The sequence below is a fragment of the Pavona decussata genome, unplaced genomic scaffold (genome assembly GCF_977016875.1).
Source record: "Pavona decussata unplaced genomic scaffold, jaPavDecu1.1 SCAFFOLD_81, whole genome shotgun sequence".
Classification (NCBI taxonomy): Eukaryota; Metazoa; Cnidaria; class Anthozoa; order Scleractinia; family Agariciidae; genus Pavona; species Pavona decussata.
Window position 1 is genome coordinate 522,062 of NW_028145499.1, and position 21,378 is coordinate 543,439.

At 34.2% G+C, this 21,378-nt stretch overlaps 1 protein-coding gene across 2 annotated transcripts in view; it reads right to left on the bottom strand.

Annotated features, from left to right (window-relative positions):
• The window catches only part of LOC146476074 (microfibril-associated glycoprotein 4-like), a 140,902-nt gene that overhangs the window by 111,852 nt on the left and 7,672 nt on the right, over positions 1-21,378 (bottom strand). For both annotated transcript variants that reach the window (XM_085115011.1, XM_085115010.1), the window contains exons 2-4: positions 20,425-20,687; positions 19,965-20,079; positions 19,414-19,536 (exon numbers count right to left, since the gene is read on the bottom strand). In XM_085115011.1, the coding sequence (XP_084971137.1) occupies positions 19,414-19,536; positions 19,965-20,079; positions 20,425-20,687 (501 nt within the window). The remainder of the gene's footprint in view (positions 1-19,413; positions 19,537-19,964; positions 20,080-20,424; positions 20,688-21,378) is intronic.

The window sequence follows — 21,378 nt, forward strand, 5'->3', positions numbered from 1 at the left end:
TCTGCGCATTTAAACTGAATATAAAAAGATTGAATCGAACAGCCTCCTCGCTCATCTAAAACGATACAGGTGCACGCCTTGAATAAAAAAAAATAGACCGGCTCTGATGGCAAAAACCTCACTCTTTGTCTACGGAAAAATTTGGAGAAAAATGTTTCTCTGTGTCTCTTCGTTGGGCGCAACTGTTTCCCGAGAAATACGTTAGATAACGTTGAACACAGAAGTATTAATAGCTCCGCAACAACCATATTGTCATTAAAAAGTGAAAACGACCTGAACAATAGCATTGATACGACTATGTTCACCTCCTGAAAATCATGGCAAGAGCTCAGTAGCTAAACCTTATTAACGTAGCTCTCAAAGGAAATAAACGAGAAATGCCGGAATCTTCACCTGTACAGTTTTGTCCGTCTCCGGTGAATCCAGGTTTGCACGTGCAACAGAATGCCCCCTTGGTGTTATTACAAGCAGCATCGCTACTACAGTTGTGTGCTCCTGTTAGACACTCGTTTATATCTGCAAGAAGTTGAAAAGCTTACAATTAAGAAAGAACGAATAAAATATGTTCAGCACAACGAATTCCATCTCTAACACAAAAGACAAATAGCACAATACTGTATGTAATAAATTGCAACCGATTGGATGATACGTACGTATGTACGTATCTAATCTGCTTTCAGGAGCCACTCCTCAATCCCTTTGATGCAATTTAATTCTATTAACGTCCTTCTTAAGTAGTTTGGAAGATACTTGATATGAGTTTTAATACAAAGGGTGAGATCAAGCGACTTTTGAAAGATTAAGGTGAGTTTAAACCTATATAAATGCAATTGAAAATGTGCCTGAGGAAGTGCAAAAATGATACATTGTGTGACGTTGAGTAATTTGTTTTTCAAAAAGGCGTGTTCTAAACTTTCAAAGCCTTTAAGATTGGTTCAAAAAGTCATGCACTGTTGCTTATGAAATCTTAATTTAGAATAACCTTTCTTTAATTAGGAACCGTGTTCGAATAACACCCAGGATGGATTGTTTATTTTGTTTTGAAGCCGTTCTAATAAAAAAAAAAAAAGTCAAACTAGGGCCGACTTTTTAAAATACGGCTGTACTTGCAAATACTAATCAAGGCTAGATTATTGGTAACTGACGCATCGCGAAATAAAGAATTTGATTTTGTAATCTTAGCTGTTAAAAGCAGTTAGGGGATAAAACTAACCAATGTAATGACTGAACAATTCTGTTTTCTAATAGTTAATAAAACTCACGTACGAGGCCAGACTGGTTCTAGAAGATGGAATAAGTGTGTTACAATTAACAATTGGTCTCGGAAAAAGGTTTTAACTCCTTAAGGACAAATGGTATGAAACCGACGCTCAGTAAATTCCAACTGAAAATTTGTACACAAGGTTACATTGAAGAAGAAAGGCCCTTTGAAACCTTGAATAAAATCTGCTTCTCAATTTTTTTATCGTAGCAAGCGGGATTCTATATATCATACATTTGTCCACTGAAAATTTACTTAAATTATCTCCCCAAAGTGGCAGTTTAGTTTAGTGATTACAATTAATCAAAGTTTGACCGAAATATTGAAGAACATCTTTTTGGAATCAATGATTCTGTGCGAGTAACCAAAAAAAATGTTCAATTACACCATGCCTTTTCTTTCATCATTACATTTGTAAGAAAAAAAAATGAATGAACAATTAACAATTATTCCACGAGCGCGCGTTGGATATGAGATGATAGATAGCCAACGAGGCGCGTACCGCCGAGTTGGCTATAATCATTTCATATCCAACAAGCACGAGTGGAATAATTGTTTTATTAAAAACAATCAAGAAATAATGCTACATTTTGCAGATTTCGCTTTGCAAGAACAATTAGAAGACAATTTATGCGCCGATCAACTCGAAACTTCAACATCCCCCCCCCCCCCGGGCAAACCCAGGGCATTTGAACTTTTGAAGATTGGTTCGTTCAAATTCCCGCCCCCTCGGTCCAAAATGGTGTTCAAATGCCCAACCTTATCGTCGGATTTGTCTGTCAAATGCCCCACCTAAAGAACAATCATTGCGGCTCCTGCCATGAGTTAAATTACTAAAAAAACCACAACTTTAACATTGAAACTAATGACTGGAAATTGAGTTTATCAAGTCGGACAACGTCAATCAGCAAGTGTAAGCTACTCTAACTCCGAAACACGGCAAAGGTTGTTTAACGGGTCTTAAACGAAAAATACATAATAACACATTTAAAATGAGTTAGCCGGCAACGTAGACTGTTCGAGTGGCAGGGTATTCTGCAATTCAAGCCAAAACGGCGGATTTTCATTCGACAGTGTTTATTTCTTTCACTATTCACTGCGGGGCAAAGCCGCAGCTTGACTCATTGTATAAAAAATCTACATCGTTTATATACAATCTATAAAAATAATTAATATTTAAGCACTCTCACTTTTGAAGACCTTTTTTTGTAAGCTTTTTTTGTAATGCTGTATCTCTTCCTTTAAACTCTTTCATCTCGTCCAAACACGTGTTTATAGCTGTTAGCGACTTCGGCGCCCCCCCAAAAAAGCGATTTGAAACCTGACACTTCCGGTTCAATTTTCCCCACCCCACCCAGGCAAGGTCAAATTCCCCACCCCCGGGAAGGCCTTACCCGTCAAATTCCCCACTCTCGGGCACAGAAAATAGTCAAATGCCCGGGGGAGGGGGGGATGTTGAAGTTTCGATTTGATCGGCGCATTAATGGTCTCTATTTCTCGGGAATGGTATAATGGCTCATATACAATGGCCGTTAAGCCAATCAAATCGCTCGAATTGCATTATACAATGGTCCAGTTTTTAATAATGTTCGTTATCCCCTAACTTTATTAGCAGAATAGTGAATAAGTAGCGCATTGAGAGAATATCAAGATTATGTCTCGTTGTTCACTTTTACATTCATTAAGATATAATATTAAGTCCTGAGAATTATAACATCACCGAAGTTGAAGTCTCATACAAAGAGCATAATTCTCAGAGGAATAACAAACAAATCATGGAACCATAATCTGTACAGTTGTGTCCGTCTCCTATGAATCCAGTTTAGTAGTTAGATATTTAGGCATATTGGCTCACTTTTGAAAATTTCACTGAATTCATACCTGATTCAACAATGAACTCAAAAAACATAAATCCTCGGTTTTTCAAAAACCTAAATTTTTATCCTCGGTTTCTCAAAAACCTAAATCCTCGTTTTTCATAAATGACACATAATTTGGCCCCAACTCACAAACAATCATCGATCAAATCCAACCAACTCATCAATCGCTGATTTGAATGATGAATACAATATTTTTGAACACCAATTTGGATATAATTAACCTGTAATGGAGAAAAAAATAATCGTAAATAATTCAAATTTATGGTTGTTGTGTGACTGGATGCCGTTACTGTCACGCGTGACGTTGTGTGACTTGTCATGAAAATGGACAAAACCCTAGACGTGGGGTGCTCGGCTGGCTGTTTACTTGCCTGGCCCCAGCCAGGTCTTTTTCCCGCCGCTGACAAGGCGGCTGTCCCTTCCCAGTTTACCTCTGGGACCGAGGTTGAGTCCTGGGACGAACTCTGAGCACCCTGCTGTAAACCAGTAGGGCCTGAGCGGGCCCACCCTGGAGGTACCGTCTACTGGAAGACATCCCACACTACTCAGTAATTCACCATCTGCACAAGCCGTCAAACAGGTTTCAGTCAGGGGCCAACTGACACCACCCTAAAGCTTCACCAGAGTTTGTGAACTAATATAACAATGGCCCGATTACCTATATATTACACTCAGTTCTGAAATTTTTACACTTGTGGTGCTATTTTTCTGTATATTGCGTAATATTGCTTGATTTGGATTAACACGCATGCGCTTTCATGCATGTTCACGATGACACAACCCAAAGGGGACTGGACAATAGTTTGTTAATACACGTGTCGGCCATTTTGTCGCCATTTTGTGAAGAGCTTGTGTTTTGATGTTTATCGTTCATGTTTTGGGATTTTTTGGACATTTATTTCTCCACTTTCATCGTTCTGATGTTTGTAGACGCTTTTTGACGTAAGAATATCATTTATCTTGCACCCAACAATAGATTTTTTTATTGGATCGACTCGCTATCGAATATTCGTGAGGCCGTGACTGTATCGAATAGAATGAGCTTATTATTTTTGCACATCGACTAAATCCTTGATTGGGATCCAGGAGTTGAAGGCATCATTGTATCCTTTCCACTTTACCAAAGCTTGTTTCTTCTTGTAATCTCTCCTGATAACTTTATCGATTCTGAATATCTCCTGTTTAGCTTTCAATAATTCCGGTTCATAAAAGCTCCCTGTAATCTGTTCATCGTTTAGATCTTTCAGTTTATAAGTGATTGGTGTAGTGAATTGAATTTTATCGATAATGAAGACCTCTTCTGTCCAGTTTTCTGTATAACCTCGATCAAACAGCTTTCTTTTATACTTTGATATTCTAACCTTTTCACCAACTTGGAATTTTGCTTGGGATGACAATTGCTTCAAATTGCCATAAAGATTGAAGTAAACAGTTCCTTCATTCTTTTTCTTAGATGCTTCTGTCGGTGTCATTTTTATTGAACTGTGTTTAGTGTTATTATACTGATTCAATATTTCAGGCAAAATATCCAGATACATTGTATTGCCTTGGGCAGTGAATCGTTTCCACATTTTATTTTTAATCGTCCGGTTCCACCTTTCCACCACTGATGACTTTTCTTCATTTTCAGTCGAATACAGTGTAATGTTATGTTTATTGAGCAAGTCTTTGAAATGTTTGTTGTAGAACTCTGAGCCTTTATCAGTCCACAGATACTTTGGTTTTCGACCCTCTTTGAATATGCTTTGGAATGCTTTAGTTATGGTCTCACCTTTTTTATCTTTTAATGGGACAATCCAACCGTATTTACTGAAAACATCTATAGTCATGAGAAGATACCTATTACCTTTATTCCATTTACTGAATTGTTGCATTTCAACAAGGTCAGCAGCCCATATTTCATCAATATTATTTACAATAACACGCCGCCGAGTAAAGTTACGCCTTATGGGTTTATGCAGCTCATTAGCTAATTTTTCTTGCCAGTTTTCCTCTTTACCCGACGGCTTTTGACGTTTTTTGGAACCCCAAGACCCAGTTTCTGTTTTGTATTTATTGCATTTCTTGCCAACCAATGTCCCCATTGTCGTTCGGAATATGGAACAGCATCCAATGATTTAACCATCTTTTTATCAGCTTTGTTTTTACATTTTTTGTCATCTTTGCAGACTGAATAATCAACATCATGTTGCATGGCTATTGCATCTGTTTTGCCTGCTGGTTTATCATATATTTCCAATATTTGCCTTGTTTTTGGATCCCACTTGACTTGATTTTCGAGATCATTATATGGCCCAGTATATTTATGACCAGGTAATACCCAACCAGCTTTTGGGCGCGGTAATTTACCAATCATTTTATGTATATCAATTGAACCACCACGTTTTGGTCGTCCTTTCATTCCTTTCTCATATTCACCCCAATTTGGTGGATGCCAACCAATTGCATCATAACTTGAGCATTTCGGTGTGTTGTGATATTTGCTTCCAATCTTGACCATGCTTTCACAAGGATAATCTTTGTATTTTTCTAATGTCTTTTTCCCAGCCTTGCCAGACCAAAATTGACTCGACAATATGCCAGTATCTGTGCTAAATGCACTTTTGGCAATGTCTCCAGATTTGTATCTATCAAAGACTTCCTTTGTTGATGGAATTAATGTTCCAACAACATCCATCGACTTCGATGGAACCTTACCTGGTGTACCGAGTTGTTCCAAAATTGTATTCAAATTACCACCATCAAGTTCTTTTCGGTCAGTTTTGTACCTTCTTTTTGGTCTTACTTTGGTTGATAATTTATCAAACATCTCTGATCCAGTCTTTTGAACAAAAGGTGTTGCTTTAGAGATAGCATAATCAATAGCTTTCTTCTGCAATTTAGGGTTTCTAAGTGCTTCAGACCCATAATATCGACCCATTTCAACTGCTTTCTTTCCCATCCATGGTATTGCATGTTGAATTAACATATCAGTACCAGTTGATGCTAAAGTATCCATTATGCCCGCCCCTTCGAACGGGCTATTTAGTTTCCCTGTTTTTTAACAAATTTGGTTTTAGTTATACCACATTCAGCACATGTACAGAAGAACATGAGCCGACCATTTTTGCAATAATTTTATATCTTCATCTATTTTATCAATTTTGTCTTTATCCTTGGTCTTTCCTTGGCCCTTGGATAAAGGACCCTTCTTTGTTCCAAGTTTTTTCAACATTTTGCCAATATTAGCATCATAATCCTTGATGTCAATATCTCCTTGCATAGAAGCTTGGAGAACAGAACTCGGAGGTGCAAGATCGTATTGCATCAATTTTTGGAACTCATCATCATCAAAACCAGCATCCAAATTTGACATTGCTGGTTGATAATCTATTGGTAGCTTTGATTCTGGTGATTGTGGTTGTGGTTTTGTTTCTGGTTGATAAGTTAACATAGCAATGTCTTCCAAACCTGAAGTCAACGCTTTTTGGTTTTTCTCCAATTGTTCAATCAATTTGTCTTGTTTTTCATCAATTGTTTGTTTTGTTTCCTCTTGAGCTTTAATAATTGGTTTGAAAGTTTCTGATAAACCTTGTTGTAAATCTTGTTTATCATGCTTGTACTCCTTCAATGTATCTCTAACTTGTTTGGTTATTGTTCCAGCCTTAATCTTGGCTTCAGATAATTGTTTTAATCTCTGTAAATCCATTATATTATTAACTTATATTAACTTTTCTCAACTTATATAATGTATTGATATACATGGAAATCCCAAATTATGACAGACATGATAAAAACACTAATTTCAAAAGATTGTATGGTTACATGCCAAGTGACACGTTTCGGATGTTAATATGTGGTAATTCAGGATCTGGAAAGACAAATTTATTGTACCATATGCTGATGAAACCCCTTTTGTATTATGATAGAATACATTTATATGCCAAAAATTTGGAGCAACAAAAATACAAGGATATGATTCAAACATTGACTGATATATCAAATAGTGTCGGGTATAATGTCCTTGTTTGTAGCAATGATGATATAATTCCAGTGGAGGAATTGAAGGATGATGATGCCCAGAAGATAGTAATATTTGATGACTTTATTTGTGAAAAAAACCAGAAACCATTGATTGATTATTTCATTCGTGGCAGACACAAAAACTGCTCTGTTATTTATCTGAGCCAATCGTTCTACAAAACACCAAAAGATATTCGACTCAATTGCTCTCATTTCGGTGTCTATGACTTTCCTAGCAGCAATGAAAGAAGTCTGATATCTCGTGAGTTGGGAGTCGACAAGGATAAATACATTAAAGCAACAAACGAGCCATTTTCATTTCTATATGTTGATAAGCCCATGAAAAGAATTAACAGGAATTTTTATGGAACAATATAACCAAATGATATAAATGGGAATATTCAACGAACATAGTTCATCGTCTTCTTTCACAACGGGAGGATTCAGAACGGTTCCTCTTCAAGGAGCCGCTGGGCCTCAAGGAATAGGGTTTAAATTGACCCAAAATGGCAATTATGATATACAAAACAAAAAACTTGTTAATGTTAAACAAGGAGCTGATCCCAATGATGTTGTCACAAAGAGCCAAATACAATTGCTGGATAATGCTCCTGGTAATGTACAAGCTGATAAAGCAGTAATTTACAGCAATACTGGTAGTGTTCATACCAATAGTATTTATCTACAAGACACGCCAGACGGTGCTGGTAGCTCCAATGATGTTCGATTATTGACTGAGCATCAGTCTTATGAAAACATTCATCTTAATATACCAGATTTGAAAAACTTTGATGGCCATGGTGGACGAGCTAAAAGCGAAATAATGGTTACATCAACAGAACAACATATTAGTGGACGGAAAACATTTTTTGATATTAGTGTTTTAAAACCTGATAATAACGATCAAGCGGCGAATAAAAAATATGTCGATGATGAGATTAAAAAAATACCATCACCTGATTTATCTACATATTTGAAAAAAGATGGCACTGTTGAAATGACTGGAAATGTGGATATGGGTAATCAACAAATTACTAATCTTGGAGCCAATATACAAAATACATATGATGTCGTTAATTTAGGTTTCTGTGATACTAAATATTTGCAAAAAGTCTCCAATAGTGACCTCGATATGGACAATCATAAAATCAAAGATATGGCTCAACCAACTGATGATAACGATGCTGTTAATAAACACTACGTTGATCATAACTTTCTCAACAGGTTAACACCCAATGCTCTTGGTGGTGAATTAGATATGAGAGGTCATAAAATAATCGTTCTTGGAAATCCTTCCAATCCCAATGATGCTTCCACTAAAGCATATGTTGATACAGAAATAGCTAAAATACCATCTGTTGGAAGTGATTTGAGTGTATATTTGAAAAAAGATGGAAGTGTTGCAATGACTGGAAACCTTGATATGAATAATAAACAAATCAAAGATATGGCTCGACCAACTGATGATAATGATGATGACAAATTGGAGCAAAGTCATCTTGTCAGCAGCCATAAAACAAATGAATTCAAATATCTTACAGATACCGATGAAAGCAGTTCAGAATATAATATCACAGTGTATGGAATAGCTGCTTTCAATCAATCCCCACATCAGAATAAAAAAGCTTATGATATCACATTGATTAAAGACAGTGGAAGTAATGATTACAGATCAAGGATAGGATTCAATATTTATATTCTTGCTATTGGAACATACACAATTGTGTTTGAATTCTACCCACCAGAAATGACTAATATTCAATTATCATGTGATGCTTCTGAAGCATACATTCACAAAGCTGTACAGCGTGATTTCACTGCTTATAGCAAGCTATTGGTTCAACTCAATAACAACAGCAAACAAACTCCAAATTACATCTATTTGACGATGCATGGAACAGCTACAGCGACTCCAGTACAATGTCATCTGGTTGTTTATGGGGTAAAAGATTGGTTAGATAGCGTTTATCCAGGAGTGTATGATGGCTTGGACAATGTCATGTTTGAATATAAAAATGGAGATATGGAGATGCGAGTCAATTTGGATATGAATAATAAGATTATTTCTGGTTTAATAAATCCGTTATATGATTCTGAAGCAATGAATTTGGGTTATTTTACCAACTTATTCAAAACGAAATACACTGGAACTATTGCCAGTGGTGTTTTTCACAATTTCGGTATTCTTGTCTCAGGAAATATTTATTTCAATTTGTATTCAGTTGTTTGGTAAGCAATATTTAAGTTTCAAATGCACAAATATTGATTAGGGGGAAACTGCAAGGACAAACATCAAACACTGACACATATGACAGAATAGGAAACATAATCAATGGAAGTAATACGTTTAATATGCCCAAATCAAGGAAATTTGTCAGTATTGATTCTATGTCATAATATTGGATAATATTGGAGCAGGAACTGCTGTTAATGGAACTTTTGAATTGAAAGTATTATACTCTGATTTTTTTGAAAGATATCATGCTGACAATAAAAGTTGGTTGTCAAATATTGAAACTTCCAGTGTTGTTAACGGCAACATAAAAAATGAAGTTTTTGAAATGTACATGGTTACAAATTTGGAACATTAGGCCCGGTTAAAATAAAAAATATTGTAATTAATACAAAAAATCATTACCAAGTTTCTTTTGTCGCCATTGCTAACAGTAAAACTTTATTTTCCCATTTAATACAATTTAATATGAAAATTGGGAGAAATTTTGTAACTACAAATACAACAATCAAACCCATGATAATTCAAATGGGGATTTTTAAAAGAATTTCAGGGTTTACTTCTCCAATTATAAACCAAGAAGTCACAGGAACTTTTGAAATTTATTTATCAACACTATTAATATAATGCCATACGTTGAAGACGAAAATGGAAACCATATTCTTGATGAAAATGGAGATAAAATAGAATTCACAGTCACTTATGAAAATTTACCAGATGGATTCAAATACAGAGAACCAATACATCTGAATGATGATGGTCATCTGGATACAGAAAACAGACATTTGGTGATAAAAGATGGAGTTAATTCAAATCATGCAATTTCACTCCAACAATTAATTAACAACAATGAGGACATCATCAAACCATATGTTGAAACACAAATACAACAAGCTCTGGCTCAGTTTAAAGCTCAACAAGCTCAGGAAGCTGTAACGTTTCTCAACAATCAAGTTGCAATGAGAATAGGAAGAAAAAGTGGTACAATACCAAAAACAAATTACACATGGATAAAATTATTGAGTAAAGATGACATTAAAGGAATCAATACATTGCAAGAGATTATTGTGACAAACACATATATCAGGAGAAATGACAGATATCATCATTCCAAATCCGATTTGGTGTCATCATCATTTGATCAATTGGAATTCTTCTTTGATGTGTCATTTGAAAACTATTATTGCTACTTCAACAATCATCCATCTGATTGGGCAATGAAGTATTTTGTTGAATATATTAGGATACAATTACCTGACAATAATGACCACTAGGTCGTGGACTCCGTTACTTTATTTTATAAAATAACTAAATAAAAATATTGTAATCAAATTGTATAATGAAAGAATTGTCAGAATTGCAAGAACACATTCGAACATCGATGATAGATTTTCACCGTAAATTGAGTCTTCCAATATTGCCCAGACAGGAATGCAAGATAAAAAGTATCGTAATATTCACATATTTGCATAAAAAATATTACAACACAGGTTTGCCTGATGAAGTTTACAAAGAGTTAATTCATGATGGAATCGGATTAATTGGACCTGGAGATGGATGGTTAACAGCTATTCTCCATCGATTATTTGGTTGGCAACCATATATCAGGTCTCATGGAATACTACATGATGCTTATGGCCAATTTTACAACAGATATCATCATGACAAAGGATACATGTACACCATTAATGAGAAAAAAACATATCCTTGGATGAAAAAATGCATGTTTTAGGGTCAAATAACTGGTCTCTATTATTGCATCAAAAATAAGGTAACCATATAATATATGCAAAACAATTCAAAACAAAAGAAGAAATTAATAATTGATTTCAATCATATTTCAAATCGATTATCAAGAGAAGAAATTGATGAATTGAAAGCTTATTACATGTCATATCACAAAAAGATGTGGATGTACAAAAGTGCATACAAAAGATTAAAAAAATGGGAGTTTGCTGGTAATATTTCATCCATTGTGTTTGCAACTGGTGGTATTGCATCATCAATTGCAACCAGTGGAGCTTCATTATTGGCAATATCATCAGTTTCTGTCGTAATTCAAGCTTATATCAAACATAAAAATATTGAAATAAGGTTGTATCAATGCCAATATGCTTTTCAAACTTACGGACATTTATTAAATGAAATAAAAGAAATAATGAGAAATGGACATTTTGATAGAGATGATTTGACAAACAAGCTTACTCAAAATGATGATTTCATTTTGGATAATTCGCCGATTGTCGATAAATGGGGTGACAAATATGATAAAAAATATCAGTTATTCACTTATGTATGATTAATAATGTGCATGATTTGGGGGCCAATAATGTCCATAACTTTATCCCAATAAACATTGTATAATTTCATTGTTTTTTTGGATTTTGTCAATTCAATTTGGGAAGAATCAATTTTCATCAATTGCAATATTCTATGCAAAAGATATTTCAAACTGATTATTCTCTTTCTTTTACCATTGATTTGTGGCAAGATTTTGTTTATTTCGACGAATATTTTATGAATTTTGAAATTGGTTGAACAACTGATTTCAACTTTGTTTTTCAAAATAATTTGATCTAATGTATGCGACAAATGGTATTTTCTATTATACACTGTTTTCTTGTATATTTTGAACAAATTGGCATGAAAATTGATGTATTCTGTTTTGAAATCCTCACCAATCACTTGTCCACAATTCACACAAGTCAATTGACCAGAGATATCTCGAATGTTTTGATTTTAACAACAATATGGCATATTTGATGTTTTATTGGATGATTCTTTGTGATAGTTGCAAAAGAAGCAATAATCATAGCAATGCAGGGATTGACAGACAGATGAATCCACCTGCATGGAATCATCTTTGATGGGGATTGGCATGTGTCTGGCACCCATCGTACCATTCTTGTTTTTTGTTTTATGGGGCATACACCCAACAAAACATTCGAAAATTGATGAAAAAATAGTTGAAATATAGATAAAAATACAAAAATGAAATTGAATGAAAATTGAAAACCAAGATTTAAACACAAAGTTTGAGGCACAAGTTTTGTCACAAATTTTGTTTACAAACGAAAATGTCCATAAGCATATGAATCAAGACCATTCGGATGTAGATATCGTTTATCATCAAAACATGACAATGATGTTTTGTTGAACAAAGCTTCCAAGTTCATGGTTATTACTTCTGATTGTTTTCATTTGGTAATGTAATTGTTTCTCATTGAAAAGAACATCTTTGTAATCAGAGTGTTGAATTTCTTTTTTAATCACATTCTTTTTGATTCCTTTAGCTGTTTTACCACCATTATTGTTGTCTTTGATGTATGAGTACATCTTGGATCTCAAACCAACAAATTCAGTAATGGGTACACCAGCGGCTTCATCTTTGAACTTGCCAATGACTTTCTTATTTGTGGCATCAAAGAATTGATGATTGGATGGATAATCTGAATTATCAAACATTTCTTTTTTATTCCAAAAATCCTGATACACATCTTCGGCTTCAATTTCGTATGTCAAACTATCAGTATCCGTGAACAATAATTTGGCTTTGTTACCATATTTGTTTTTAACGAAATTGTAATGGAAGTCATACATCAGAGTTTTACTCAAATCAAGGATACACATACCAACATATGCTGGTCGATTGAGAGTCAATGATTCCTTGATTTTGTGGACTGCAACCAAGTTTTCATTAAATATTTTGCTATTGATGAATGTTGGTTTGGAAGTCATTTTTGATAATTGTTTTTCATTGGTTACCAGTTTGATATCTTCTCGTTTTCTGATATTCTCCATGGTTTTACCAAATACTGAGTTATTCATTAGTTTGAAAAAGTCTTTCTCAAAAGCATTTTTTGCATTAGTTCTTTGTTTTGTATTGAAATCAATGTATTTCTTCAACCATGGTGATTGGTTAAATGATAAAACACGGTAGATTTTCTTCAATTTCAAACCCAATTCACGATACAATTGCAGATTACGATAATGCAAAACATATTTTGATTTGTTGGCCAATGTTGGAATCAGCTTGGATACTTCTCCACTTTTGATTCCAAATTTATCTGCAATTCTTTTACAATAATCTGACAGCATATCTTGTGTTACTTTGATTTGTTCAGCAGCACATGGATAATCGTTGTGTAAATCATGTAATTCATTGGGATATTCCAAATCAACTTCCAATAAATACCCAGTTTCATTATTTGCAGGAACTGTTTTCCAATTGATTTGTTTAATTTGTTGTTTTTTCAACCATTTGAAGTTACTTGTTGGAAGATATTGTGACATTGCCCATCCATAAAGATTGTTTGCATCCAAATACATAAGATATTTGCTGGCTTCATTTTGTTTCCAATTTTGCATGTATTTGTTGTTTGCCTTGCCGTATCTGTTGGCAATATAACTGATTCCACCACGCATTCCTTTTTCAATGAATTGATACATATCAACATCACTGATTAATTCAAGTTGGACTTAAGTCATTTTCAACATTGCATCCCATGATAATCCCGGAGATGTGTAATAATGACAGGGATCCAATCTATAAAATTCCAAACATGTTTTCCTAAAATTTTCAAATACATCAGCCAACAGCAGAACATCAGATTTGAGATACAAATCATGGTATTCACCCATTGTTTTCAATCCAAATGTATTCCAAACATTTTGTGCATGTTTGTATTCATCATCAGTAATATGTTCATTGTTTAGTTGACTGTAAAATTCATCTTTGGTTGGTAGTTTTGTATCATTGAACTTGTCAAACTTACTCATATAATCGTACGGATAAACTCCTTTTTGTTTCATCAATCGTAATTTTTCATCTTTGAAGACTTCATTGGTGTATTTGAATGCATCTTCTGGAAGATTTTTGACAAGATTTGCCAATGATTGATTCATAAACTGAAGACTATCAATGAATACTAAATTATAACCCAACATGAAGGCCATGTATTTCTCCATATTATTTGGGATTACATTAATTTTGTGTTGTCTGGTTTCACCTTTTCTATCCACATATGTATTATTTTCAATAATTTTTCCAATTTCTTGCATTATAAAATGACTATCATATCCTTTCAAATTATGGAAAATGACAGGAATTTTGTCGGATATTGTAAAATCCCTATTACATTGATTATGGGCTGAGCCACGGAATTCGCCATTAATATGACAATGATCTCTGACACGTTTATCTGTTTTCTTGTATTTTTTACCACAAATATGACAAGATGTTGCTTTTTGGAATTTGTCTTCATCTTCTGGAGACATAACTAATGGTTTATTGAATTTGTATTTAATAGTTTGTCTGCAGTATTTGACTTCAGCAAGCATTGCCTCCATGAATTTGTAAACAGCTTTTTCTCCACGATAATATTTTATTGGTTTGGAATATTTGTCATCATAGCAGCAAACAACTTTGTATCCATAACCACAATCAGTGTGTTTTTGATAAGCTTCAGTAAAAGATTGTTGGTTAGATTGATTACAACCATGAATTGGCTCAGTGATTGCTTCAAAATCTGCGTATATCACGAATGGCGCTTGCATTTGTTTATTATAATTTGTGAATTCTATTTTGGAACCAACTTCGGGCATTTTGATAGCTTGTTCACCATTGATTTCAATACATACTTCCTTATGCTTGGTTAAAACTCGTTCTGATGAAAAACATTGCAAACAATGCATACAAAAATGTTTTCTATGATGTGATTTGGTTTTGTGGTGCATAAATCGATTAAAATCTTTGATAAGACAGTAATGTTTATTTTCATCATCTGAGATTAACAGCAAATTCAATACATCATCAAACTTTTCTTTGGACACATAAATTGGATAAGCTTGTTTGTTCTCATATCCGAATACATTGATGTTGATATTGTTTTGAGTTTCAACTTTGTTATAATGTTTGACTGAAACAGGGAATTCAATGTTATCATAATTCAATTGTTTGACAAATGCTTTATCAGTTTTCTTAATTCTTTGTGGATCTTTAATTTGTGGATTTAAATGTCTGACATGACACCAACGAAAGCATTCATTGTCTTTATTCTTGAGATTGATTATTCCTTTTTTATGATGTTGAAGTTCAGTTGGAAGTTGAATATAAGAACTTCCAGTAAGAGGCTCATATTTGATAATATTGATGTAATGTCCATTGATTGATTTAATTATCCAAGCTGAACCTTCACTAATCCATTTGTGAATATCATTCATAATTTGTTCAACATTAACATCCAAAGATTCTTGAAAATCATTGGCATTAGTTATTGTTTTTGGTTTACTATTAAAATATCCAATTCTGGAGACAGTTTGGTTTCCTTTTTGTTGTTCAAAATAAATTGTCAAAGTTTCAATAAATTTAATTCCTTTCATTTGAGTTAATAATTGTTTCATAAAATGAGCAATAGCTAATCTGGTTGAACTCATTTGAATCAAAGGATCTGTTTCATTTTTAATTCTTACTTCATAAGATTTTGTATATCCCTTGAATGCTCTTGCAACTTCTGTGATTTGGGTTCTTTGTGTTGGAACTGGAGCCATTTTCTTCATTCTTGGTGCTGCTTTGGGTATTAATTGATTATCAAATGATACTTTTTTCACTCTGGGTGCAGCTTTGGGTTTATCAGCCAATTGAATCGGAGATGGAATTATGTTGTTTCTCGGCAAAGGTTGAGGTCCATCTCTAAATTGAACAGGTGGTTTGATGATTGTATTCTCATAATCTTTTACCATTTGTTTGACAGATTGTCTAGGCTTTGGAATTGGAACCATTTTCTTAGTTCGAGGCTTTGGAACAGGATGTTGTTTTTCCAATAATAATTCAATTAACTGATTTTTCGTTAATTTGGATAGATTAGATTTGTTCATAATATTATATGTTAGATTATTTTTTCCATTGCGGTTATTTTGTGTGTGGATTGTGTTTGGTGCCAAATTAGCTAATAAACGAGGACTGGCGGCAACGTTTATGTCAGATATCAGCTGCACATCTGACGGGTGCATTGGGTTTGTTTTGTTATTGCGGGAATTCATCCCTGTATACACTCATTTGAGTATACACAGGAAATATATACAAAAATTACCAAAATTCAACATCTGGAAAATGTTCCTGTAATTGTTTTTTGTATGGAAAGTCACCATTTTTGATTTTTGCAACAATTGCATTGTATTTATCGTTAATTGACTTTTTTTCTTCATCTGTAAAATCATCATCAGATTCCTTCAATTTAATATCCAATTTAATTGATTCAATGGGCTTATCAGTTGTAATTTCAATCTTTGTTTTATATTTCTTAGATTTGTAAGCATGTTTTATATTTTCTGAATGAGTCATTAATTCCAAATTATTGATACAATTATTTTGTTTATTGGAGTCAATGTGGTTGATTTCATAACCTTCTGGAATTTGATCTTTAATGCATTCAAAAACAAGTCTATGAACATAAACAATTTTATGTGATAATCCAATTTGTGATAATTTTATCAGTCTATAACCAGTTGATTGAAGATTACCAGTTGAACATCTCTTGGTTTTTTTGTTATATATTTGCCCATATTTATTAGCTCCATAGTTTGTATAAATATGATGATAATGAAAAACTTCACATTTTATTGGAACATTTTGCTTTTTTGATATTGTTTGACCACGTCTTTGTTTTCCAGCATATATCATGTTTTGTTTTCGGGTCACAAGCTCCAAATTCTCAATTGAGTTATCTTGTTTATCACAATTGATATGATGTATTTGATAACCATCTGGGATTATTTTTTGGTTAACAGATTCCCAAATCATTCTATTAGATGTAAATATTTTAATTTTATTATCATTCGATATAACAGTTGTAAACAAATAACCATTTGGATTCAATCTTCCTTTTCTTGGTATTAATCTTTTACGATTAATTATGTATCCATCAGTTGAACATCCATAATTTTCATAATCAGGATGACAGAAATATGTTTTTCCATCATGAATAATAGTCTTTGTTGTTGGGTTTGTCATAGTAGAATGAGAACCAACTGTCTCAACCACATCCAGATTTTGCAATGATGGGATACTGGATCGGTCCCTTTTTGCTTGTTTCATTTTTTATGGCATCAAGGCCTTCAATTCCATTTAATTTTCATGAAATTGGAGGTCTCATATATTTTCTCTAATTTTTATTTTCTCACTTTTTTTACCAATAATGTATACTATAATTATCTCTTCATATAGTTTAAGAATTGACTTTGTACCAAAACTGTCTTCCAAAACCACATCATTCATAGTCAAATCTAAATTTTGATTAAATTAGCCTTGTATTCAACATCATTAATCACGATACAGTGGAAAATTAATGTCATCCAAATTGTGACACAACCTATAATACATCTTATTGATAATCTTGTTTTCCGTTCTTGTAAACTCACAATCATTGTCTTCCATTGGTGGAAATTCCATTAATCTATTGACAACTCTCAATTCTTCTTCAGAGTATGAGCTGTTCAAAAATTCTTTTCTGGCTTGATGCATATATTTGATATTTTCAGATGCTGTGACCAACGAAAGATTTTCACTTGAATTGTCTTGGCGGTCACAATTGATGTGATGAATTTGCATTCCAGGTGGAATTATTGATTGATTAACAGCCTCATAGACGAATCGATGAGCGGGGCATGTATTGTTACGTCCCGGAGAAATTATATAATACCCGTTCTCAGACAAATATCCTTTTCTTGGTTCCAATCTTTTTCGGTTGATTATGTAACCATCATCTGAGGCTCCGTAATTCTCAAATGTTGGATGAATAAAATATGTTTTATCATTATGATCAAATTGGTTGTTCATATAAATTAGATTAGATAATTTTTTTATCCAAATTGGTGTTCAAAAATATTGTATTCATCATTCAAATCAGCGATTGATGAGTTGGTTGGATTTAATCGATGATTGTTTGTGAGTTGGGGCCAAATTATGTGTCATTTATGAAAAACGAGGATTTAGGTTTTTGAGAAACCGAGGATAAAAATTTAGGTTTTTGAAAAACCGAGGATTTATGTTTTTTGAGTTCATTGTTGAATCAGGTATGAATTCAGTGAAATTTTCAAAAGTGAGCCAATATGCCTAAATATCTAACTACTCAGTTTTGCACGTGCAATTGAATTCTCCTTTGGTGTTCTTGCACACGGTATCATTACTGCAGTTGTGTGTTCCTGTCACGCATTCATCTAGATCTGAAACGAGGTTAAATGGATAACACTTGCTCGCGGATAATCAAAAAGTGCACTGTCTTGCAGATCATCGAATATAGCTGTCAAAATGGATAATGCTCGCCCGGCTGCAGTAGAGAATTTGGTCTATTAACTGGGCAAGTGGGCAAGCTAAAATATTACCAGTAATCCCCAGGCCCAGGTTGTTTAAACAGCGGATGTGTCTATCAACAATAACAACAGCAAACTTTATCCAGTGGATAATCACTATCCAGTGAATAAAATGTACTCAAACTATAGGGACCTATCCGCTGGATGAAATTTTTTGCTTCTTGAGCAACTGAGGCCTGAAATACTGAAAAATCAGTAAGGAAATGCAGCTTGCAATTATTCTAATTCAGTGTACCAAAAAATGTAAGATAAATTTGATATTGGCTTTAATTATTCACAAAGTGTAAAAATATTGTAATTATGCTCCAGAAGTGCTTTTTTTTTACATTATGCTCGTTTTCTCCAATAAAGCTGGTGCGATGCTGTCTAATTTGTGAGTTATGTAAAATAAAACAAACAAGCAAACAAACCAACAACAACAACAAACTTTGCTACATTTGCCCGTTACGGAATGGACGCTGGTTTTGACTTTTAATCCTTTATATAGAATGTTTTCACATGACGTTACGGCGGCCATGTTGGTGTCCCAATGCAAACTAAACCCCTGGGAATTGACTTCTATTTTTATGCAAATACTTTGTTTTGTTTCAGTTAACCAATATGGCCGGTAGTCACGTGAATGAAAACAGTCTATAACAAAAAGAGAAACAAAGTCCTGCCATTTTTACCTGAACAGTTGTATCCGTCGCCAGTGTACCCTTGCTGGCACGTGCAATTGAATGATCCTTTGGTGTTGTTACATACGGCAAAGTGGCTACAATTGTGTGTTCCTGATGCGCATTCGTTAACATCTGCAGTAATAAAGGGAAACACAGTCGAAGATAGATGAAAAACGAGGGAAACGAAAACTAGTAGACCATCAGTGTCCGTTTAGGAAATGAAGTGAATTAAATATATTTTTTTTTAATTGCTGTGCTAAATTGCTTTTTGTTAAGAATTATGAGTGGTTTGGTCTTAGTTAATTAGTTAACGTATTTGTGGTAAACTTTTAAAGTAATAGAAGCAAAAAGACTGTCAATCATGAGATCTTTAGGAGGAGCAATTTGCCCGACGGAATTTGTTTGCGTCTTTAGCGTGTTAGTTTGATTCACGTCAGAAAAACAATGATATTTTACTTCCATGCATGGCAAATTATCCAATATTTGCTACTGTTTCTACAAAGAACATGTTAGATTTCCAGAAGAAAACTACCAGATGATTGAGAAAATTCCCCCCTTACCCTGTTTGCAGTGTGCAGACATAAATCCAGGCGGACACAAACACCGATATCCTTTGTCTGTGAACCCAGATTGGCAGGTACCACCGTTATCGCAATGGGCCCTATCACAAGCACTCTAAAAAATAATAAAAATTAAGTATGAATTGGAATTTTAACAGAGATGAACCATACTCGTTACTCGATAAAAATTGTAATGAGCAAATATTTAGGAGGAGCACTCTAAAGAATAAAAACAGTGAGCTTTGAATCTCATCCCAGGATAGAGGGGTGGCTATGCAATAAAGCACCATCACTTGACGTTGAGAAAGGGAGTGCAAGCAGAGACCACCATCTATTTTGTGGTTCGGTGGGTCCTGTTCGGGTATAGAAGTTTTGACCACTTTCCTAAGACAAAGTACGAAAACCTGGAAAAAAATAAGGGAAAAAAAAAAGGTGATGAAGAAGAAGAAGAAGAACTTACATCTGCCCCACGGTATAAGAAGCCCTTTGTGTCTACAAACTTGTCATCATGTCCTCGATGAGTGGCGTTATTCAAGTCACATCTGTATGTTCCCTTGGCACTTGCTGTATAGTTAAAATTAATACTGACGCAGTTGGGTTCATTGTAACAACGCAGTTCACAAGCATTCATATCTCGGACTTTGACAGTGGTTATGTTGTGATTCACCAGACGCTTGTTAGCAAAGAAGAAAAAAGAAGGGAAGGCCAATTCACGACATTCACCTGAAAGATTCCAATTAAATTGAAACTGATGAGACAAAAAGTGAAAAGTATTATTATTATTTTTTTTTTGGAAGGACCTAGATCAGAAAACGTTTGTCCTCACAGTAGTTGGGCGTTTTCAAAAAGCCTACGTGTTAAAATACTTGCCTAGACAAACCAAACGAGTCATGCGTTGAAAAAATTACAGCTGAAATGGTCAATCCTTGTCGCTGATGACAATTTTTTCCCAATCGTAGCCTACTTGGGGAAACGAAAACAAACTTACAGGGGGTATGTCAACAGGTTTGACTAAGTTTTATCGCACCGCGCGCGCATGTTTCGGCCTAACTCAGCCAAACTGTACTTTACTTTTATTTTGGTCGTCAAGGAAGTATTATTTGTTTAGCTCATATTTTAGCAAGCAAGTGGCGATAAGTAGCTGGAAGCGATAAGAACGGGGCGGCTGCTACGTTTTATCTCAGTTTCACCTTGAAAATGACTTCTGTTTAAAATTCGTGTATGGCTTAATAATTATTTAACCAATTGCGCCTGGATCTACGAAAACGATGAACGAAATCATAACTTTTGTCGATCGGCAAGAAGACAAGGTTTTCTTTTGCACCCTTTTCACGTTTAAATGATTTGGCATTGTCGCCAATTGTTCCACTGCTAAAAACAACTCAATAAAGAAAGAAAAGGAAGGAAGAAATAC